At 37.4% G+C, this 24,855-nt stretch overlaps 1 protein-coding gene across 50 annotated transcripts in view; it reads left to right on the plus strand.

The window, feature by feature from the left end:
- Positions 1-24,855, plus strand: part of MEF2C (myocyte enhancer factor 2C) — a 166,214-nt gene that overhangs the window by 77,366 nt on the left and 63,993 nt on the right. For all 50 annotated transcript variants that reach the window (XM_070233331.1, XM_070233346.1, XM_070233329.1 and 47 more), the window contains one exon: positions 12,864-13,067. In XM_070233331.1, the coding sequence (XP_070089432.1) occupies positions 12,864-13,067 (204 nt within the window). The remainder of the gene's footprint in view (positions 1-12,863; positions 13,068-24,855) is intronic.

Genomic DNA, 24,855 nt, shown 5'->3' on the forward strand with positions numbered 1-24,855 from the left:
TACTTAGAAATCTGTTACATCTGTTGTATCAAGAAGAAAGATATATAAAAATTAGCCATGCTTAACCTAAACCTGTTTACTTGTACGTTTGTATTTAAAATTTTCAGCTCTCCCACTTTGAAATGATAGAAGTAAACCCAAATTTATTTGTGTGACTTGTTATTAAAAGACATTTGAATATTTGAATAACTATAAGGGGAAAATATTTGCCGAATAACACAGTTGGGGTCTAATATAGTCAGTTAAGGGAAAAAGATTTTTAAATGTTTTAAGTTCTTTCCTTCCATCAGATCTGGCACACTAATAGTTTTTGCCAGCAAACAAAATTTCATGTAATTATCAGTGCAATAACTGGAGCACAAATTAAAGACAATTAGCAACATTCTCCTGTTAATAGAACAGGAGAATCCCCTTATGAATAAAAAGAATTCAGAGTTCATAGCTGTTAAATTTTCTGAATTTTCTCTTATGTTCTTATCTCAGTTTCTGCATATGATTTATAAATTATTTTAAATGGGCTTAGGAAAAAAACTCTGGAGAAATAAGTTGAGTGTAGATGCAGCCTCTGACAGTTTCTACATACTGATGTTTTTAAACTAAATCTGATATTTTCTAAACTGAACCAAAAAAGAGATGTATTGATTTCCTCAAATGACTCTCTTAAAAAGAAACCAATTTTACTCCTTACTTTCTGCTGTTTCCACTATTTTACATTCTTCTTGGAATTTTAGCTAAAATTTCAATGGAATTTTTACTGTAACGTTCCTTCAAGTTGATGCTCAGAATATCAGTACGTAAAAGGGCTAATTACCATAGAGTTTTAAACTTGAGGGTCACAACCTACTAACCTCATACCAGATTTGTTGAAATTGAGATAGATCCACGCTTTAAATGTGAGGAACTGGATAATTTACAAATACAAATAAATTGCTTCAAGACAGTAACTTTGTAACGAATTCTGAACCGTGAGTTAAAGAACAGAGTAGTCCAAGGAGACCATTTTCTTTTGTCATCACACACAGAACTTCCAGACTTGGCAGTTGCCTGTATGCATATCGAGCAAGTATGTATTACTTGAGAGGAAATTGTACTTCAAATACGATGGAAGAGTTATCCATGTTAGTCAATGAGTATCTGGAACCTTGTTTCAAATCAAGTGAATAAAAAGTTACATCCGTGCAAAAGTATTGGTTTTTCTATCCCTAATCCAAAATAAACCTGCAGATACCTCGTAACGATGATGATTATGCCTTTTTTCCCTCAGTATCATTTCTTGACAGCTGACCGCCTCCCCTAAACTTGTATTAAAATTTTTATTTAACTCACTTTATATAAATAAAATTAGGGTGTATCATAGTAACATATTAGGACACAGTAGTACATCTCAGAATTGAATTATAGGATGTATTGATGTATCCTGTGGATGCCTGCTTAAAGGCTCCTCATGAATATAAGTTAAATCTTTCTTTGATTAATCTTAAAATCACCAAGGGGAAAAGTTTTTGTTCAAAGAGTAGAATTACTGATGATTGAAGAGACTCAAAAAGATAGAACAGAAAGGAAAGTACACAAAGTGTACTTTCGTGACTTACCAAATCAAAGAAAGCAGTAGCCAGAGCTCTCAGATGTAGTTTAACAATGTGACGTCAGGCCATTCATTTCTGTTCTATTCCTAGAAATTTGAAAACAATTCACAAATGATGTCTCCACTAGACAGTTGAATCATAGCGACAGTGTTCCGGATGGTTACTATACATCTCATATGGTGTGGGACATTTTATATTTGTATCAGCTAGATCTATTCCTTTATGCCAGAGAGATAGTGTCTCAACTGCTCGAACTTATTCATTAACTTTCCTTTGATAGGAAATCCAAGAGAAACCAAAATTTTCATAGGGAAAAAGATAACTATTCTCCTCTAGAATTCTATCACTAGGTTAAGAAATAAGCTCCTTCTTGAACCTGAGGGCTTCAAGATTTTTTTGTCTTTTCAGTTCTAATTTGTGTATCTCAGAACATTTCCACTTAAAACTGTGTTTTAGAAAAATGCCAATGTTTGTGTTTATTGTATCATGATCATTTTGTGTAGAAAGTTAACGTTGGGTGGCACCTTCCACCTCTGAATGGGTACACGCACCATACTGTTTGCTACAAGTTACCTTTTGCTTTGCAGATGCACAAATTATATGTGACAATGTATTACTGAGAAACCAACACCAAAAATATTAACATTATTTAGACCACATAAACCAAGACGTTTTTTCCAAACTGTAAATTAAAGAACATGTTGCTAATTGTTTCAAAAGCCATGTTCTTTGCAGCTAGACTTCCTTTAACATTCTAATTTTATTCATTCAAAATGAGCTCCTTCAAAAATTATTATGGTGAAAATATTTTTAAAGTTTACATCCCAACATGCTCTTATTGAAGACCATTTGGAAACTCCCCTCCCACCCCGAGAATAATGGCTTTGGTTAAAAATAAATAAATAACATGATTAAATTGAAGTCAATGAAATTCCATAATACGGAATATGTATTTGTGTTTCTTTTGGAATATGTTGGACCACTAATAGGAATAAGAGAACCACTCTAAACGTTTGGAAATTTGACTTTTAATTTTAAGTTGGAACAGTTTAGCTTAAGAAATCTCTAACATTTAAATAACATTTCAACAAATGTAACTGTTTGGAAACTACAACGGACACAGCCTCCTGCCTTCTGTCTTGCAAGGATTGATTTGGAAGGCCCTGAGGGAGAAAATATTGGAGTTAGGAGGTAAAACTGAAGCCATTGTGGAAAGGAAGAAGTTACACTCTTCCTGTTATGACAGGAAACGTAGACAAATGTGCTTCCTGAGCATTTGCTCAGCAGGGAATGAAGTCGTCTTTGACCTTTACCTTAGGTACATTTTGGCTTTGTTAAACTAGTAAACATGTTTTTGCCCCCCAAATATTAATCTGGTTTGTTTGATTCTTTTCAGATTCAAATTATGTATTTTGTATATACGAAGCGTAGAGAAACAGAGGTATTTCTTTTGTGACTGCATCTACAGACTGGATTTAGAATGTAAATCAGCCGTTTAACAAATCAAGCAGCCCTCAACAGCACATATAAAAAATTAGAGATGTATTGTGCTGTAGTCTTCTCTTTAAAATCCAAACCTTTCTTAGGCTTAAAAATGGACCGCAATGAAGTCTTTTAAATCCTCATAAGTTTAATAATTGTAGGTCATGCTTCTTCCTTTTCCTTATGTGGACAAATATATCAGAAATCAGCTACCCTAAGTTTTAAAGCACAGACTCTGAGTTTGTTAATAAACAATCAAATTTATCAATATACATTCAATTATGTAATTGTTATCTAACTCATTGTTTATTGTTTTTCCTTAAAATAGTGTGCAATGCGGAAGATTTAAAGTTTTATTTTAGGGCTCAGGGTGTTGACTTAGGATGAGGATAGAGTTTAAATTCCAGACTCTAAGCCCCCTATTTTAATCCTTTTATGTGTTCAGAATTTTAGGAACTACTGCTTGAAAACCCTTTGGAAGTCCTGCTACACTGCAGCGAAACGCGGCTCAATTTGCTTGAGGCTAACGAGGACAATAGTCCTCTTTGCAGCAGAACACACTGCTGTCTCATCCTCGCAAGTTATGCTGGAGGGTTACAAGCACATGGTAGCAGTCTGCTTGAAAGAGTCCCTCACTGCTCTTTAAAGAGCCTTTCATTTACCATGGCAGGCCCCGTCATTGTATAAAGGAGCGCTTGTCTAGAACACAAGTCTGCAGTGGCATGACTTCCTCCCACCGAGAGTAATCACCAAGCCTGAAGCTTGCAAGCCTTCCTAATGACAGACTGAATTAAACAAAATAAAATTGAAGAGGAATACTTTAGAACAGTTGTACCATTACTTACTGTCAGCAACAAGCCAGGGGGAGAAAAAGAGCGTTTAAGAGGGCATTTCCCTTTTTTTCAATTAGAGATTGTCGTTGCAGACTCTTGACTCCATCCCTAACCCTTTAAACACATAGGAAGACCTAGTGGCTCTGGATTAGAGAGTGCATTGTGTCTGTGAACTGTCCATCTTGTCCCTCATTAGTGACTCCGTTACCTTAACCGGGAGGAAACTGAGAGATTATCTAGGCTGGGGGCGAGGAGGAGTGGATCTAAAATATTTTCATAGGATGATGGTTGTATTAATCATGACTTTATTTGGACCAAAAAAATGATAAAACCTCAAAACTGTGAAAATCGAATTGGCTGGTATCTTAGTTCCAAATACATTCTAAAACAAAGAAACTAATATTACTTAATACGTTAAAGAAAAGGGTAAAAATTTCTCCACTCGTTGAGCAGACTCATTAAGTAGTTCAATTAAGATCAGGCTGAAAGTCTTCTGGTATGTGGAAGGAAGTAGTATTGTGGACCCATAGATAAAATTATTGTTGCTTCCCTTGGTAATGCGTCTGAAGTCGTTCAGAGTTAGGCCCCACTTATTCCCATAGATGTGAGTAGCTGCTGTTCCCAAAGGTCTCGTTGTTTCATTTATTCAGAACTCTTTCCTGTAAGGTACGAGGACTCCCACAGTTAATATGGCAGGAAAGTTCTCCTGAGGTGACTTTATGAATGGAGCAGGAATGGGGAGGGCGAGTAGAGGAGGCCCGCATGTGGCGTGGAGACTCATATTAATGTCCTTTCCGATACACAGTAGTCAGCCTCATTCCCCACCCTGTAGGAAATGATACAGGGCTTGTCCTCTGTTTTTAGAACTTGTTATTTACATGGCCGGTGTGTAAATCAGAGGCCCACCTTTTTATCCTGGCTGTAAACAGACCTGTATTTGCTACCAACCGAAGTGCTTCTCATTTTGTGAAATTTAAACAAACATCCATAAATATAGAACTGATGTGTGCCCAGTAGTGGATGCATGTGGTTCTCACCGGCCTTAGTGGGAATGGCTGGAGGTCTGAGGAGAGAGTTGGCTACAGAGGCCACACAAAAGGAGCTTTGGTTTATTGTCAGAACCTAGAAACCGACTTCTTCTCAGCTTAGTATCATTAGAATTATTTTTTTACTTTAACCTAGAAAACTGTCCTTACGTTAATAATGTGTTATCCACTACTCTGCTTGTACTCATCAGAGTTGCTGACAGACCCTGCTGTACCTGTATACTGCTCAGTCAATGCTTGACGGGTCTGTGCTGTGCGGACAGCAGTCCCTGAAGTGCACAGTTATCCAAAAAGGGAAGGAACACTGACTAATGGAAAGAAGGATGAATTTTGCGTGAAGAGGATGAACTATTTCCAGTTCATCCAGGGACTAGTTTTGTAACCTTGGATAGGGCAGTTAATATCTTTGTTTACAGTGTCGTCTGAGAAATGGGGATGATAAAGTGTGCCAAATAATAAACTTCAAAGAGATACTGTCAAATATAGTGAGATAACTTATTGTAAAGGCCTTGAACTTCTAAGAAAAAAGTTATCAAATAAAGTCAACACTCTTATCTAAAAACAATTATGAGAAATATGCTCCAGTTTCACCAACAACCCAACACAAAAAGTTTGACGCTGTCCAATTTTTCTCCAATTCAGTTTTACCAAATGTCTGTTTTTACTGTAAGTTAACATGAATAAAAAGAAAAATAACTATGTGAAATTTTCTTCTCTCAATGGTAAACTTGCTATTAACATCATTTGAGTATGCATGGAAATTTATTTTTAGTTATTCATTTTGGATTGCCAAAAAATGCACAATTTCTCCATCCATCTATCCATTCATCCATCCAGCAAATATTTAGCCAAGTATCGTTCTGGGATTTTAGATTGCAGGGATGGATAGGAGATGTTCTGGGCTCTCAAGGAAAGCTTGAGGTCTAGTTGAGAGAGAAACTCTAATCTAGACATAATAATGGTAACACAGGTTGGCAGGTCATGGGAGAGCAGTATTTTACAGTATGTAACAAGGAGTGACTGAGCCTGTCGCATCAGAGAAAAGATACTGTCTACCTCGAGTAGTGTTTCACAGTCAACAAGTCACTTACATTTTTATTATGTCCCTTAGTTTGACTCTCATACAATTCTATAAGATGCCTATTATTACTTCCATTTTATAAGTGAAGAAACTAGGGTTCAGGAAAGTTAAAATAATTTACCCAGGGGCACACAGCTCATCAATGACAGAACTCAGACTTGATTTTCAAGTCCCATGTTTTTGCTTCTATGCCACACTGCCCTAGTAATGATGTATATACTGCTTCTTTAAAAATATTTTAATAATGTGAATTTCCTATTTTATCAATCAGGATAATTATTTTTCTGTGCATTTCCAGCACTGAACATAATTTAATATTGTCTACTTACATTCTTTACAGTCTTTTGTATCTCTTCTAACTACAAAAAGAAAGTGACCCATTTTATTTCTTGGAATATGGAAATTAGAGGTGATTACGATACTATATTGATGAAATTGAGTAACCAAAACATTCTATAGAAGATATTCTATAGAATGACACTGCAGAAGTGGGTTCTTTTGTCTGTATTACCATTTAATCTTCTCCTTCACCTAAAAGTGTGTGCTACCTAGACATAGAATCCGAACATCTAAAATCTGGAATAAATGTCTTAAAGGCCTCTAGTCCAACTTCCTGCTTAATTCAGGAATACCTTCTACACCTCCCTTGATGCACAGCTCTCTTCGAACTTGTTCAGAATGAACTGCTTCCTACTTCATAAGACTAGGTCCACTCTTGGACACTTCTCATCACTAGGTTTCCTCCTATTTTGAACCTGTGATTCTCAACAAGCCTTTCTAATTCTGCTCTACAGAACAAAATACAGTAACTCATCTGCCTCGTCAGAAGGCCGGATCTTGGAAAGTGTTTGGTATTTCACTTTTAACTCTACTCTCTGGGTTAAACATTCCAGATTCCCTCAATGCTTTCTCATGCACAGTTGTTCTTAGATCCTACCTCAACCTGTTTGCCGTCCTATAGATGCTCTAATTTTGTCAGTGTCTTCTTAAGATGTAATTCTCAGAACTGAATACGGTACCAAAGATAGTTAGTGCTGACTAACAAAAAGATCATTAGGATAGTTAATTCCCTCCATGGAACACTATAACTTTAGATTCTTTTTCCAAAATCAGCTATCACATTAATTTTCCTCCAACCTGAGCTTGTGTAACTTTTTAAAAAATACAAACAAAGACTTTAAAATTACCTCTGCTTCATCTTGTTGTTTGTGACCCAGCTTTCTAGTCTGTAGAGGGAGCTGTGCATAGAGAATCTGCCATCTTTTGGGTTATCACTCAGAGTTATGTTATATGCAGATCTGAGAAGCATGCTTTCTACATCTTCATCTAAACCAATGATAAAAATGTTCCCTGGGACAGGAAAGTTACTGAATTCTGTGGTCCCTTACTAGAGACCTTCCCTTAAACTTAACACTGATCAATTAATTTATATTGAAATCATCTAAATTACTACCAGCCAGTCTCAAATCTATAATACCGTGATGAGGATTTCATCAAGTACTTTGCCAAATACGTGTTCTTTGAAAATCTGAACTCCTTAGAAAGTTCCATAAATTTTTGCTCAACGAGTGCACTCATCTTGGACTCTTAGCTTTTCTGCCTTTATCTCTGTATCCTGTGATTGTAAAATTAAATTTTATCTTTAGACTTTTCCATCCTTCATGATGAGTCATCCGGGTAAGGAATAAAGACTTTTCTCTGAACTTTACAAAATATTTTTTTCTTGAAGACTAAAGCATATGTGCACATACATTGATCTCCACACAGTCTGTAGCTCTCTAGCTTTTCTCTTACAGATTTCAAGACGTATCATTACTTTCTCTCAAGATTCCTGTCACTAACATGTTAAATGTATATATATATTTTTAAAAATCCCTTTATTTTTGAGAGATTAAATTGTCAAAAAGCAAGGAAAAAACAGTATCTACTTTTAGCAGGAAATTATATTGAGACATTCAGACTTTAAAATAGAGTATTTCCATTTCATAATTGACTCGTTCAGCAAATGTTCATTCAGTGTCCACTGGTCTGAGTCTGTGTGAGGCCTGAGGTGGGGTCTTCTGGGAACTCAAAGCCAGCAGGAGAGGCAGACTTATAAACAGCCAACTTTGTAATATTAGAATAAGTCTCATAATAAAGACTTGTAAAAGTTCTAGAGGACGACAACGAGGGAGGAATGAGTTTTATCTGAATGTGACAATGAAAGCTTCATAGAAGAAGTTGGCATTTTAACTAAGCCTTGCAGCAGGATGGGAGCCTGCCAGCGGCCAGATGGAAGGGGGAGGGACGTAATGCCACAGTCAGCTTCCACTGAGTACAAGATAAGAAATAACCAGTATGGTAGGTCTCATTCCATCCTCATCTTGATTGGGTTAACATCTACTGTTATTTTTCTTGCTCAGTCTAGAGAAAAAGTTGGTCAAGAAATAAAAACTGAGTTCACCCAAGTCTAGATAAAAGTACAATTTCAGATCATTACACATGACTAAAAATACAATGCTATTAGCCAAGTAATGCATTTCGTTTCAAATAAAGAGAATTCCTTTTAAGCATTAAAGAATTAAATGATTATTTTTTCTCCAGCCATGAGGAAGAGAGGTGAACAAGGGAGATATATATGTAGCAGAAGCTGCAGGACCTAGCACAAATGACTGACTTGTAGAATGCTCAATAAATATTGCTTAGCGTGATGTTTGGCATGTAGAAAATTCTCAGTAAAAATTGCTTGAACTATTTTTATGTTTCTGTGAATAGATTTTCCTAATTTCTTTGTAACTGAATTGTATGGAGCTGTATTTAATGAATGTTCCTTTTCTCAATTTCAAATTATAATTTCAATTTCCGATTCATACCTAATAAGTTCTAACATAATTGTCAGCCTAAAATATGTGATGCCTGCCTTTATGCTAGGATTTAAAACTCAGGGTTACTGTAAAACTGAAACATCTTAATACAACATCATCATTACATTTTGGGCTGTTTAAAGATTCAAGAGGTAAAGAAAAAAACATAAAATGGTCAATGTTGACAAAGTAATTTTGTTTTCCATGTATAAATCACATTTAGTCTCTTTAATTCTGAAAACTAAACGTCAAATGATGGTGCCCACTTAAATAATATGGGCTTTATTCTCTTCTCGGTGCATCCTGATTGATGTAAACACTGGAAAAGAGCATCTCTTTGCCTAACTACCATGAAAACAGTTTTCCATCTCACCTAAGGTTCAAAATATATTATTGAAATAGAAATATGGACTTGTCCCCATTACAAACTATTGTCAAGTTAGGAAAAATGTTATCATTACATTATTATATTTAAGTATAAAAGCTCTGAATTGCAATCTTTGTCATTGAGTGGCATATTTTAAACGAAGAGTAATATCCCAGGTCTCTTTAGAAAGCTTAATGCTTAAAAACAATTTTATCTAACTATGAACAATGAGAAAAAGCACTATAAAATACATTTTGAATATGCGATGAAGAATATGAACATAATACAGAATTAAATTTAGAGCAATTAAGAGTAGATTTTGAAGATATTTTCTTAAATGCTTTAATATAGTCATCACCATTTCAGTTTGCTGTTTTAATGAAAAGAAGCTATATGCACTGACTTTTTTGACAGGTATTATTAAATAAGTATGCATTATCCAGCAGCCTATTCGGTGACACAAAAGTTGAGGAGTAGCTAAAAGTAAACACAAATAGTGGTTTTAATGATATTTCTGTGCTAATATGTTCTTTGATGGTGAGTGTTGTAACGTGCTAAATTCTGAGGTTTGAGTACAACAGAAACCATACTGTATTGAGACATTCCACCTACAGTTTGTGGTCATGAAAGTCTGATTAAAAGTGGTTTTAGATGTATGAAAGTATTTTGGGTCAGTGCCTTCTGTATTGAACATATTCGGTAGTCTGTTTCACTAAATAAAATACCAATGTGCAGGTATATTTGAAATTGCATCTAAAAGAAATATTAAATGAGATTTTGTATAAATCTATGTAATTAATGATCATGCTTCTTTATCCATTCCAAAAGGATAGTCTTTCTTTAGCTCATCCTTAGTACCCTTCATGACTCATCTGAATGAACCAGAATAAAAAATATTCTAAACTAGTATGATAATCAGATATGAAAATAAAACACTAGCTATATTTTATTAGAAACACCTTAGTGAGACAATCAATAAACGTGAAACAGATAGTGAGACGTTGGCAATTATTATAAAGAAAAATTGTCCAAGTTGAAATGTAAATAACATAGCTGAGTAGATATTGACTAGCTGATGTGGACTAGTAAATACCTAAATGCTATATTTTCCAAAGAGTGATCAGTGGAGATTCCATAGTTTAGCTTTTTCTTTCTATCAGTAAGATCCTCAAATAGCCTTAACCAGTAGACTCTTCAAGCCACCAAGACAGACATATCTTGTTAGCTCTTCTTTTCCTGTAAATCAACTCAGAAAGGGATAGGAATTGGGATTTATTGATTTATGAAGCTTTTACTATCAGCATAATGCTTGATACTGTAATACATTACTTTATATAATCCTCATGGCAACCCTAAGACTAGGTGATTTCTCCATTTTATAGATGCAACATCAAACTCGGAGAAAAATAACACCTGAAGAACATAAGTGAATTTCTCATGCCTGGTGAATAGCAGATTCGGCATTCAAACCCAGGGTCCTCTGAATCCCAGCGCCATATTCTTCCCTTTCTACCATGCTGCCTTCACTGCAAATGTGACCAAACTATATAATTATTATTAAGTGGAAAGTTATCTCTTAAAAATTCTATTTATGAATTGCTAAAAAAATCATGGGAGGAGCTCTCACATAATTTTATTTAACATACATCAATTTGATACCTTTTAAAACTTCGCGTAATGGTTTGCCCTATTTAGCTTTTTCTACTGGAAATCTTTCCCGTGAGCCCATATGTGTCTGCTGTTCTAGGCACTAGGGCTACAGCAGCGAGCAAAAGAGCAATGGCACACGCCCTTGTGCGATGTGCACGGTAGTGGAAGAGACAGACGTTAAACAAATGACCACACAAAAACATACAAATTATAAAATGCGATAAGTGCTGTTAAGGAAAAATAAAGAGTAATAGGTAAAGCAGTCAGTATTAACAGAAGTGTGGAGGAGCGAGGATACTGAGAGGCCAAGTTTTCTGTCTTCCAGTCCGCAGTCCCTGTCAACACATTTATTTAGATGTATAGGACAGGGGCATTCAGAGTTCACTCTGAGGCATCTAGTTTGGGCGACTGAGTTTATGATGAGATGGGGAATCCAGGATGGGGAGCAGGTTCGAGGACGAAGATGAGTTTGAGCTTTGGGGGTCTGCGATGCCTAGGACTGTCAGATAGACAGAGGACTGGAAGGCATCCATTGGGTGTCTGGAGACGAAGAGGAAGATAGGAGTGGGAAGCTAGATTTAGGAATTACACACCAATAGGTAGTAGATAAAACTGAGCTGCCTTCTGCAAGATGGGTGGGATTTGAAGGTGAGGGAAGAAAAATGTAAATAGTCCCCTTTGAAAATAATAACTAAATCAAGTTAGTCAGCATTTCCCAGAGTCAATGCCTTCAAAAATCTAGTTCTAAAGAATGCTAGTGCTCCTCAAAATAAATAAATAAACAAAGAAGCAAACGTTCTGTCAGCAATAGGTTTGGGAAGTGGGTTAAACAAAGTTTAAAAGGTTTCTCAGCCTTTAATATACCAATGTGCCTCATTTCCCAAATGTATTGAGCCCTTGAACTTTTTCCCTTAAGGACTATTTTACGGAAATGATACTCTACAGAAGACCTGCTGGGATAACAGGACCAAATAAGGGTATATAATTAAGAATGTTCATGGTTTGGGCTAGGCCGACAGGAGTTTAATCAAGAGAGGACTGAAACTGGGAATCATGAAATATATATTTGCATTTGGTAGCAGTGGCAGGTAGGAAGAATTCAAAACCAGAGAAAGAGAGCTGTCCTGGACGGTGTGTAGCAGAAAGGCAGTGCGAGAGTGAGGTTCTGAAGATTCGGACGAATTGAAGAGGGAATGACTCCAGACAGCCAGATGATCTAGGGCAGGAAGCTGATAAGGACAGGAGTGATAGCGCTGCCCGGGAAACAGACAAGAAAGTGTGAACCTGAGAAACATTTTGAGGGAAGGAATTATGGGACTTGGTAATAGATTAGATTAAAAGAAGAAAAAGGCAAAGCTAACAACAGTTTCTGGCCTGGAAGAGGAAGAAGTTTACACAGAAGAATGAAACCAAAACCCTAACGGTATTATGGCTAAAGTACTTCCCAATTCCCTGCTGGATTTCTAGAAAACAGAAGACAACACGGTCTGAAAGCACAGTCATATCCCGTCAAGTGTTTTCAATTAAATGGCATGAGACTAAACAATTTTAAGAATTTTTGAACACAGATCTAAAATGCTACGTTCATAATGTCATGTCCAGTTTTCGAGTGGTCAAAAAATAAGCTCCAAACTTATAATTGAGAAAGATGTTAACCATGTTGAAATTAAGTTTTCTTAAATCTTAAATTGCTCACGGAAACATGAACAGATCTCCGGTCACCTTCATTAAAATGCCCTGTGTTAAATCTGGCATTTACAGTTTCACATTGAACAACAAGCTAGAAATCACACATTTTCAAATTCTAAGCAGAAATTAGTTTTAGATTTATTTGCTTTCTTTCCAAATGTGTTAGTGCCCAAGGGCTCTGACAACCACACACTTTGTTTTACAAAGGAAAAAGAGGACTGTTAAAAAAAAGAAATGCATGAATTTTTTTTCTCTTTAAAAAACCTGCCTGCTGTCTTTTTTCCAGGTGACATTTACGAAGAGGAAATTTGGGTTGATGAAGAAGGCTTATGAGCTGAGCGTGCTGTGTGACTGTGAGATCGCACTAATCATCTTCAACAGCACCAACAAGCTGTTCCAGTACGCCAGCACTGACATGGACAAGGTGCTGCTCAAGTACACGGAGTACAACGAGCCGCACGAGAGCCGGACGAACTCAGACATCGTGGAGGTGAGAGCGCATGCGTGGTTGGTGAGCCTCAAACAGCAGAGCCCCAGGGTGTTTGGACATTTGACTTCCACACACACACACACGCACACACACACACGCACACACCTCACACACGAGCACAACACAACCTTCCTTTTCGTAAGATGTTCGTATTCCCATAAGTGCATCGAGGGTTATCACCCCAGCTATTACTCCACCCTCTCCCCCTCAAAATGCAAGTTAGAGTGCTGTGATGATAGGGACTCTGTAAATCTCATCCTCACTAGAAATCAGGCACCAGGGTCAAATCATTGGCCTCATCCTTCATGAGTTGTCATTGTCCACTGCCACGTCAAGACATCACAACTGGGAACTGTGACCAGGGGATGGCTCACACATGTTTTAGGTGACTTCTGATGTTTTCTTGTAAGTATAGACCTAGTTTCCGAGCATAGTCAAAGAAAAAGATATATACAGTCAAGCACCTCTTAACGACACGGATACCTTCTGAGAAATGTGTGGTTAGGCAATTTCATCGTTGTGCGAACATCATAGAGTGAATTGAAGGGGAACAAAATTTGCCATCCCAAAATGTGTCTCTTTAACATGAGGATTATTTTAGGCTGATTATTTGTAAGAAACAAAACAGTTAAGGTTTTTCTTGTTACTTTCCCTCTTAACTACCTAAAAGAATTCGGGTTAAAAAACCTGTCTCAAGAAGCAAGCTATTACCTTAGCATAACATGAACTTGGTGGGAGACAAGGAGGAACCTCTTTGTTGGGCTCTCCTCCGTGTTATTCTGTTTCTGTGTGGCCAAACACTTGTTTTTCAAACGTTTTCTCCTTTTCACCTACCTTTGAACTGCCTTCCTTCCTTTGAAGTCTCTGACTCTGGCCACCCCCATCATCTCTTTTGTCTTTAGCTGAGGGTGGTATCTAAGGTGAGGGCTTCAGCCATTTTGATGAGTTACTCACTTTTCCTGGGTTTCTCCAGTGTGTACATGTTATTAAACTTTTGTTTGTTTTTCTCCTGTTAATCTGTCTCGTATCAATTTAATTCTTAGATAAGCCAGAAGAACCTAGAGGAGAATTTCCTCCTCCCCTACAGTGCTTACACAAACCTAGATGGTATAGCCTTCCACACTAGGCTATATGGTACCAATCCCACAGGACCACCATCATGTATGTGGTCCATCATTGACTGAAACATCATTATCCAGCACATGATTGTATTTAAAAATGAGCTCACCCCAACCTTACATTTCAGTTCTTCACTTTATGTGTCTTCTTTCTAACTCATTCTTCCTAATGCATTCTTACTGAACGGGTAAAGACAATTATTCTCCTAGAAATGTTTTTCCTCCAAATTATATCATTTAATATAGCAGCAAAAACTGTTAATATACATGAAATCAGAAATCTGATGAAAATGATTTTCTAAACGTTAACTTGGTGTTCTATCAAAGTCAGATTCAAAACATGGTTTTATTATGCAAAAAATAAATAAGCATCATGTTAAAACTCAAAAACGTTTTAGATTCATTAGAGTAAGTAACATTACCATACAATTTAAATTCTTCCCACATGTATCCCATTTTAATGCTATTGCCTTATAGTATCCTTCATAATGAATGAATACTAAACCAAAAAGGAAGAGATATAATGAGGACTGTCCCCATCTGTGATTTTCCACACCTGTCTATCGACTCATGGTTTCCTAGATTGTGACTGCTTCCCCAGAATTAAGAGAAAGTTAATAAATATTTGAAAAGTATGTATTCAGAGTCCGTTTGTCAGAGTACAAGTGGTTCTTGCCATTTCTTAGACTGATCCATATTATGAAAAAAATCTAGTGGTAAACCTGATTAAATTAATCTGCCTCTCATGTCGATCTTCCTTTTACCTGTTATAATTGTCTAAGACTACTTCTCATTTCTTTGCTTTTATTTGAAAGTTTTTCAAAAGTATTGATCTGAGAAACCTTTTTTTTTTTTTTGCCTAACAAGGCAGAGAAACAAAATGAATGATAAGTAGACCTAACGTGGTATGTTTAAAATACTTTCAGATTTGCATTATTGTGCATCATTTCAGTGTTTCATTGACTGATGATTTTAATTATGTGCTTGCCTTGATCTTAAAATTTAAAATCATTTATAAAACTTACTACTATGTATTTAGGATAGTACTTTAGTCATGGACACATACGAATGTGAAAATACGTATAGAAACATGTATATGGACAGAACTAGTTGGTTGTCAAATCTCATAGGTGCTTCCATGTGTGTGTGTATGTGTCTGTGTGTGTGTTTGTGCACACTCATACACATTTAACATAAGTTCCAAACACAAAGCAGCTCTTTACTCAAAACGCTATCTCATTACCGAAAGCATTACAACAAACATTTCAGGCTAACAAAAGGATTTGAGTTGGAATTTGTCATTAGGCTTGAACTGCTCCAGTCCTTAACACAACGTGAAATGCAGTAGAACCGTATTAAACTAATTGAAAATTTGTTGGCTTTTAAAATCTGCTTTCTGAAAGGAGGTTTAAAATCTAGAAAATTCATCTACTGAGGGCTTTGCTCAGGGATATCCTATGCAACTTAAAGGCAACTTAAAACTTCACGTCCTGTAAAGACTTTCATATTCTTGGACCAGTGGGTATCGGAGCGAGACTTCAGTACAGGCCATGAGACGAGCACTGGGTTGAAAGTCAGAGGGCTTGATTTGGACCCTTGTCTTGTACGATCTTACTATGTGACAAGTTAGCTACTTCTCTGGCTGAAGTTTTCCCATCTCAAAAATAAAGGCGTTAAATTTGAAAGTCCTTCACAACATAATTCTTTAAAAAGCAATCCTTTCAAAAGAGAGTGAAGCAGCAGCTCCATTATCTTGCATTTAATGTCAAGAGATTAAAGCTCTGACTCTCAAAAAAGCATTCAGAGGTTCCTAGGCCGAATCTAAAGATTCCGTGGCTTGATTCTTTGGATGAAAATAACATATTGTAAGTCTACCACATTGTGGGTCTGCCCTGCTCAATTACCTAAATCACACGTTCTTCACCTACTTGGCTTTTCCACACTTTAGTAATAACAGACATGATGGAGAAAGAAGTAAAATGGGATCCCTAAGCTTGATAAAATTTATAGCACCCCCACATGGAGTCTTCTTCAAAGTGCCGTTCATCGCTGTCAGTATGCTTGAGATTCTTGGTGGAGAAGAGGGCATCTGACTGGGATGCGGCATTTATAACAACCGTCCCAATAATTCCTATACCCACTAAGTTTGAAAACCTCTGTAGCACTAAGACATAAAGTGTGTTAAAGGCTAAGAACCCGTGCTAGATCAGAGACTTGAGGAATCCCTTCTCAGAATATCCGGATATGGCACAAAGTTGAGAGTTAAGGTAGTTTACTACTCTTGGGTAAAATTTTAGATCCTATTTATTTTAATTTAATGGAATACATTTAACTGAGCAAGTTTAATGAGGAGCATAATATGTTTCATGAAGGGTCATTAGTTTTATATTTCCCATTTGGACCATTACCCCTCTCCCTTAACCCTCTGCAAATGGTTTACTCACAAGAAAAAAAAAATGGGTGGGGAGAGACATAATATGATTCCGAGCATTTAGACTGAAATACAAATTTCTGGGTCATACAAGAGTAGTATTACAGGGTCATAGGAAATTGTGTAGCGCGTGGGTGTTGAAAAAGATTCCTTCTTTTAGCAAAAAAGCGCCGCGTAATTATCATGTCTTTGCTTGATAATTAGCACTACTGTTACAATTGGCACAAAGACTTACAAAGACTTAACAGACAGACGGAGAGAGGTTTTTTTATTATTATATTGTAATGCAGCTTGAATATCTGTTTAGATACAATATATAAATATGCCAGATTTAGTAAATGTGTTAAATTTTTAATCCATTGATATTTTTAAAAAAACAAAAACAGTTATTGTATTAAAGGCATTTCCTTTGAAGAAAGTCCATTTTATTTAACTCTGTGACTAGTATGCTTGATATTTATCCAAAATGCTAGCTTGCGAGGCTGTTGAAAATCAATAGGGATTCTGATGGTATTAAGGAACAACCCCCTTCATCCATTCCAACTGTCTAGGTCCACTCCTGGTTCTCTTAGCTGCCTTCCTACCCTCACTGTCGATGCTCAGCTCCATCCTGGAATAAGATGTGGTGTTGAGCACTTCAGGATGACCTGCAGAACGCAGGTCCCACAGGCCATGCTTCCAGGCCATTCCTTCACTTAGCAATGATTGAGCAAGCACTGGCTGATGCTCTGCACTGTGCAAGGGGTTCTGAAAGAGCAGAAGGCAGGTATTCTTATTAAGATTGTAAAACATATATAAAAATCAGCTTGGGAGCAATGGGAGGGCAAAGGAACAATAACCTCATTAATGTAGTACAAGCCAGTGAAAGGAAGGCAGAAGCGAAACAGTTTAACGAAACTTTCATTCAGACAGGTCATTGATCACCAGATCATTCCAGGTGATCCCTGGAGTGACAGAAGTCCAGACAGGTTACCTCCCCAACCAGTACATGTTTTCTAACCACAACACCCATATGGGAGTGTCACTTAGCATCCTGCCAGGAGGGAACCTCTCACTGCTCAGTGACTCAGTGATTCTATTGAGCTGCTCATCCAGTCTGGGCCAGGTGTCGAGTGACTAAGTGTGGGGGGGAGTAAAACCCAAGACCCTCTGCTGCTGCCTTGGAAGTCAAAGATGGCTGTAACTCCTGCAGAAGAAACCTTTGACTCACAACTATCTCAGAGGAGGATTACTGGCTTTTTTTTTCAGATGCAAGAATGAGCAAGAAGAGTGAGTGTGTGTGTGTGTGTGTGAGAGAGATAGAGAGAGAGACAGAGAAAGGGAGAGAGGGAGAGGAAAGAGAGAGGAAGTGGGGAGTGAGAGGTGATATTTACATGAAATTTTATTTTCTGTCACCTGAATCCCATTTGGATTTAAAGAATTCTAAAAACAGTTGTTCCAGCAAAATGCTTCCTTGCACAGTAATAACAAGCCCTGAATTGGGACTGGAAAGGCATTAAAATGCTGATAAACTTTATTTCTTCACAGTGCTGCTGGAGGTTATCAATACGCTAACTACCTTTACATCTTTTGGTGAAAATTGACAAGTTCAATTTTTGTTGAAAAGCAAATGCAGCAAATAGTGGTATCAGACTTCCTTATATACACAGTATCACAAAATTTGGGAATAGATTTAAGATATGAAAATGTGTCTGTTTTACTTGAGCTTTCATTCTATCCAAACCAGTTAAATAGGTTCCAATGTTATATTTATAAAAATATATAAAATTATTTTTATGCATGCTCTATAGATGTATATTACGCACGGATACTTTTCCTAAAAGGACAAGTAGCTTCACATATTTGTTTGGTCATTTGTTGAATTTCCATTCTTTCATGCATTCACTGACCCAGGACTGGCTGAATTCCTACCATGTGCTCCAGGCCATGGAATGCCTGGAGATAGGAACATAAACACGGCCCCTCAAGGACTGTTGGTTCTTCAGATTGCTCACAAGGCCATGCATGATCTGGCCCTTGTGTTTCTCTTTCTCTCCAGCCTCACCTTTTGCTGTTCCCCTCCACTCAACCTCCCCCCCACCACTCCTGTCCTCTACTCAAGCCACCTAGACACATTTATATCGCTCAGTGTCTCCGAACCCTGTTTGTTTTGTCTTCAACATTCCTTACTAGGTCTTTGCTTGACTTTTACTTATTCTTCATTCAAATCAGGTTCCAATTTATACTTTCGGAAAGCCATTCTTGAACTGCCCCGAAACTTGTGTTAGGTGCTTTTCTTATGTTACGGTCATAACATGTTCTGTTTCCCCCATCAAAGTACTGTAGAAGCTGCTGTCCAATTGCCTGTTCCACCCCAGCCTTCAAACTCCCAGAGGGCAGCGAGTGTGCACACTTTGTTTACCATCATCTCTCCAGGGCTTAATGTGTGGCCTAGAGAGTATTAGGGCCTCAAAATATATTTGCAGAATAAATAAACAGGGGGAGAGAGTTATAACAGCCTATATCCAAGTGATCATCACATAGCATAAAGTTACTCAAAGTATGAAAAATGTTTTTATTACTCCAATGAAACATTTCATTAAAATTTGGTAAATTTCATCAAAGCACTGTCAAAAAACTAAAGTAATCCAGCTCTGTGCTGTCCAGTACAGTAAGCAGTAGCCAAACCTGGCTATTCACATTTAAATGAGTTAAAATTAGATAAAATGTCCAGTGCATTTCCTCAGTTGCAGGAGCCACGTCGCGTGGCTTGTGGCTACATGATGGGACAAAGAAGATGCAGAATGCGTTGATCATCACAGAAAGTTCTAGGGGACAGTGCTGATCTAGACTGAAATGTGAAAAGGGAGGTGTTTAAACTAATGCTGCTCTCAACTTAACACCGAGATGAATTCTTCACTAGAAAATTTGAGGAGTGCAGTTTGGAACTGAAGAACTGTGTAGCCTTCAGATTTTAAAATCCTGAGCATAAATGTTTCTTCTGAGAGACACCGCTCTGGAAGTAAACACTCACCATTAAACTAAAAGCACATTTTGCCCCTAAACCAATAACCACAGAGTAAATCAATAAACTTACGACCTGGTCAGAAAGCACTTGCAAGTCGTTCAGGCTGACAGGGAGGACTAACCACACGAGGTAGGTGATGTGTGCTGTTTTTTTTAATTTAAAGCTTGTGAACGGAAAGATGGTAGGTCTCTCTTGTTACTATTTTAAATTTACTTGAAACAACATGGGCCAGTGTTTAACTTTATAATTAGTATATTAATGTCCTCAAAAAAGCAGTCTTTTTCTTTATGAAGGAACTTAGAGAAATAATATTTCTCAGGCACATTAAAAATCCTTCTTGGGCCAGCCCAGTGGCACAGCAGTTAAGTTCGCACGTTCCGCTTTGGTGGCCCGGGGTTCGCCGGTTCGGATCCCGAGTGCAGACATGGCACCACTTGTCAAGCCATGCTGTGGCAGGCGTCCCACGTATAAAGCAGAGGAAGATGGGCACGGATGTTAGCTCAGGGCCAGTCTTCCTCAGCAAAAAGAAGAGGATTGGCCACAGATGTTAGCTCAGGGCTAATCTTCCTCAAAAAATAAAATAAAATAAAATAAAATAAATATTTTTTAAAAAATCCTTCTTGAAGCCAACCTGGTAGTGTAGTGGTTCTGTTTGTGTGCTCCACTTCGGTGCACTGGGGTTTGCAGGTTAGGATCCCAGATGTGGACCTACACCACTCATCAAGCCATGCTGTGGTGGCATCCCACATACAAAATAGAGGAAGATTGGCACAGATATTAGCTCATGGACAATCTTCCTCAAGCAAAAAGAGGAAGACTGGCAACAGATGTTAGCTCAGGGCCAATCTTCCCCACCAAAAAAAAAGAGAGAAAGAAGAAGAATCCTTCTTAGATTACTATAAAATATAATTGAACTAGTTCTTATTACAAGTAGCTCAGTAACTCTGCTCTGTCCTCTGTTAAACCAAGAATATGATTGCTTTTCAATAGATAGTATTGAAAAAGGAAGAAAGGGTTAGTATATTCCATAAAGATTTAAACCTCCAATGGTGAGGCTTTCAAGGAAGAGGGGGAAAAAGTGATTTTGGAAAAAACAAAGATTTTTCCATGTTTTTAATAAATTATAATGTTCGTTTTTGTTTAATATGTCTTTAAAAGACTTTTACTACTCCCTGTAAATCATATTTATATTTGTTCCCCAAAGTCTAAAGAAGGAAATGGGTCTAAAAGTGTATTCATATTTCTCATAACTACCACAATGGATTTTTATAAATCAAATTTGAAGACCTATTCCTTTTTTAAAATAATGCTCTTGCTTAATTTGCATATGTTTTGTAAACATGAAAAGCTGTTTCACATCTCCTTTATTAAGAAAATAATCATTATTGAACAAATAAAGTGCATGTTAGATTACGTAAGTTACATGCACGAGGCAGTAAAACTGAATTTCCTCTCATCTCTGTTATAGCGCAGCTCTAATGGCTTATAGGCATTAGTATTAACACAGAGTCAATAGAAAATTATTTAATAGTAGTAGGAGCAGAAAAGACGATAGGTTTCAAAATGCAGCCTTTTTGTCAGTACTGTAACTTCTTTATCATTATGAATCGTCACCATTTTATCATCGTTATTGTTTTACATGAACCTTCTTGAACTAGAGCCTGTTTGTTTTTTCCCCCAATATCTGAAAGTGAAAGAATATTTAGCCTGTACCATAATCCATAATCATCAATTTTCCATGATATTTGCAGATTTCATGGTATGTGGAACTTGGTGCTTGACAAGATATTTGAACCAAAGGTTGCATTCCAGCCATTGATAGCACCTAAGTAAAAGGAACACTGTTTAGCTTTAACAGGTATCAAATAAGATGTCCAAGTGTAGACCGTTCCTACCTCCTCAGGAGTGGTTACTGAATGTATCATCATGAAATATTCAGAAGTGAAGTTTTAGGAATAATTCCAGAGCCCTGCCTAGAGTCAGAATAAAAGATGATGAGTCTTTTAGTCAAAGGAATGTTTATTATTTCAATTGCCTCACTGCATTGTTTTTTTAAGTTATTATTATAATCTGTATCTCTTTCCCCAAGGACATAATAATGTTTTATTTATCTCTGTGACTCCAGCCGGTTCAATGTATGACACATTGTACACTTTCAATAAATATTATGTATATATTTACACACGTGTGTGTATATAGACACATATATGTGTGTCTATATACATATATTATAAACACACACGTTTATAACATACGTATATATACAAAACAATTTACCGATGATCATTTACAACATAAATAAATTTAAATTTACCAAGTTTTCTTCATTGAAGCCAGATGTATTCTAGTAATGTTAAAAGTGAGAATCTTTCAAGTGAACCGGAGATGAATAAAGTTTGTTGCTGGTGAGAAAAAAACAAATAGGCACAGGAGACCACTTGAAATATTGCTTGTAGTGCTGGTGGAAATTAAAAGACTGTGAGACCATGTACGCTGATTCCTGGGGAAGAGAGAAGCAACTTGTTGGTACTTTGGCCGGGATCTGACAAGAAGGCTCATTGGGTCTCAGACGAAATGCCTCTGGCCCGGTCTGAATCTCTGGGGGTCTCGCTGATGTGCTGATTCTGATTCAGTGGGTCTGGGGCGGGGCCCAGGACCCTGTAGTTCTGATGAGCTCCCAGGTGATGCTGTTGCTGCTAGTGTGTGAACCAAGACTTCCGAGTAGCAAGGATCTAGATTTCCCTTTCTAAACATCTATTTTCTTCAGCGTCCATTTTGAAAGTACATTTGTTGAACATTTCTTCTTTGTGGTTTTACTGTGGGTTAGAATCATACCATAAAATAGATTTTTAAAACTGATATTTGGTGAAACTAATTCTTGAAAGCAAGTGCTTTTGATTTCTTTGGAAGTACAGTATAAAAGGCCTGCCATTACTCAGTGAGATGAGTGACTCTTTTGTGAGCACTGCATCTCCTGGCCTGGTCCTCTCCCTTGTGAGTGCCCAGCAGCTGGAAGTGGCTGCCTGGAGCACTCGTTAAGGTAGATTCTGAGTCCGAGACCAGACTCGGTGGGCAAATGTGAGGTGATTGGTTAGGGGTGTGCCATGGTGCAGAGAGTAGTGGCAGCTGTGCCTTCCTCCTTATCCTCATGGTCAAAGTAATTCATGGAACATTCTGGGAAAAGACTTAAGACTCCATCATTAAAAGGACTATAATGAGGCAAATGCTGCATATGTATACAACAGATTGGCTAGATTGACTATAGTATTGGAAATCTATCTCATTTTACTAATAGCAATCTGGCGTATTATCCAGTCATGTCTCAACGGCATTTAGTGTATTCTGTGTTACCCTGAAATTCAGCCACCTGATGGAAGTTCTGAATAAGGAAAAAAATTCCCTGTCAATTATTTCTAAAGGTCACAGAGTTAATGACTAGCTGGGAGGTTAATTAGATTCTGAAAGCCTCTTCATATCAATTAAATCTCTTATCTTTATGTTTTAGTAAATAAACTCAGTAACTATTTAGAGCTACTGTTTTAGGATAAGAAACACTGTAAACAGTAAGCTGTACAGTGGGTTTTGGGGTTTTTTCTCGTATCTAAGAAAACATTGTTACAAAAAAAGTGATATATGAATGAATAACAGTAACTCTTATTCCAGAATTTCTGAATTAGATAATTTATTTTTCAAAATAGCATGCAAATCACTCCTTAGACCTAAACAAATGCCACCACTGCAGCCTCAGGAAAACCATTTCAGAGAGAAGAATGAAGGGCAGAGTTACCCTGAAAACCAGCTACTAAACCAAAACCAATCCCACTGGGTAACTTTTTAGTTCCAGAAACCGAACTCCTTTCAAGGTTACTGTCCACATTTGTAAATAAATGATATGTTTAGCACCTGTGGTCTGACAATTACAAACCCAGTTATATCTCTCAGGGGAATTCTCTTTGGATAATATAACCAGATTTCAGATCAAATGATACAGATCACTAATCAGCGAGGTAGCCACTAGCTACATGTGGCTATTTAAATTGAAATTAATCAAAATTGAATAAAATTAAAAGTTTAGTTCCTTAGTCTCAATAGCCATATTTCAAGTGCTCAGTAGCCATATGTGACTGGTGGCTCCCATGTTGTTCAGGATAGGTGTAGAAACGTCAGCCCTGCAGAAACCTCCTATTGGACAGCGCTGATGTAGGGGTGAAACTGGGGAATCCAGTGCTCCTGTTCACAGAGGTAACAAGCATCCTGGTTGATGGAGACAACAGAGTAAAGGGCATGTAAACCGGAGAGGATGCACGCGGCCATTTCATTGTTCACTCCTACAGCAGGCGTTTATGGCGTGCCCACTGTGTGTCAGGTCTGTGCCAGGGCAGAGAAACCCATCAGGAAAGCTGAGTCTCTCCATTAGCGTTTACTCCCGGGAACAAGAAATCTGCTAAAGTAAATGTGATTCTGTGGAGAGAGACAAGAGGATGGAGGGAGCACTGAAGCTGGAATTACCCTGAGGAAGAAGAGAAAACGGAGGAAGGGGCAGGAGAGAAGAGTCATAGGGAAGCAGAAACAAGCTAGGTCGATTCTGAACTTTCCAACAGGAAGGCAAAGAGGGCACATGCACACAGTTTCTCCTGATTGTCCCAGTTTAGGTATGTGAGGAATTTTGTCTTCATCCAGGCTTCAGGACGGGACTCTCCCTCAATGTGGTGGTTCTGAATGAACTTCATGTGGGGAAAAAGAAAGCTGCAGAGTGATTTTCCTAAAGAATGTTATTGAAGCATTATCATGAGAAGTAACCTTCTAAATTTTACGTATAGGAAATAGAATTTTAAGAGCCCCACATATTTGGAGTGAAATTAAGTTCTAGTTAGAGCAACATCACACACTAGTCCCCTAACCTGGGGCAAGTTATTTAACCTTCTTGTGCTTCAGGTTCCTCCTCTGAGTTAGTACTGTCCCCGGACCCTGCCTCCGTCACAGGGCTGTCGTGATGATTGCAGGCTGTAAAAGGTGTCAGAGCCCATCGTAAACTGTGAAGTTGTATAACGAGTTTTTATTTTCAACATCAAGGAAAAAAATTGCAGTAATAAAAGCTGTTTAACCAAAGGAGAGAGCAGGAGCAAATTCTTAATTTGGGAATAAGTATATACCATTTTATATCAATAAATATATCATTTCATAAATAAATATAGCATTCTTCTATAAATAACTATAGCTTTTTATATAAAT

The sequence above is a fragment of the Equus caballus genome, chromosome 14 (assembly GCF_041296265.1).
Source record: "Equus caballus isolate H_3958 breed thoroughbred chromosome 14, TB-T2T, whole genome shotgun sequence".
In the NCBI taxonomy this organism is placed as follows: Eukaryota; Metazoa; Chordata; class Mammalia; order Perissodactyla; family Equidae; genus Equus; species Equus caballus.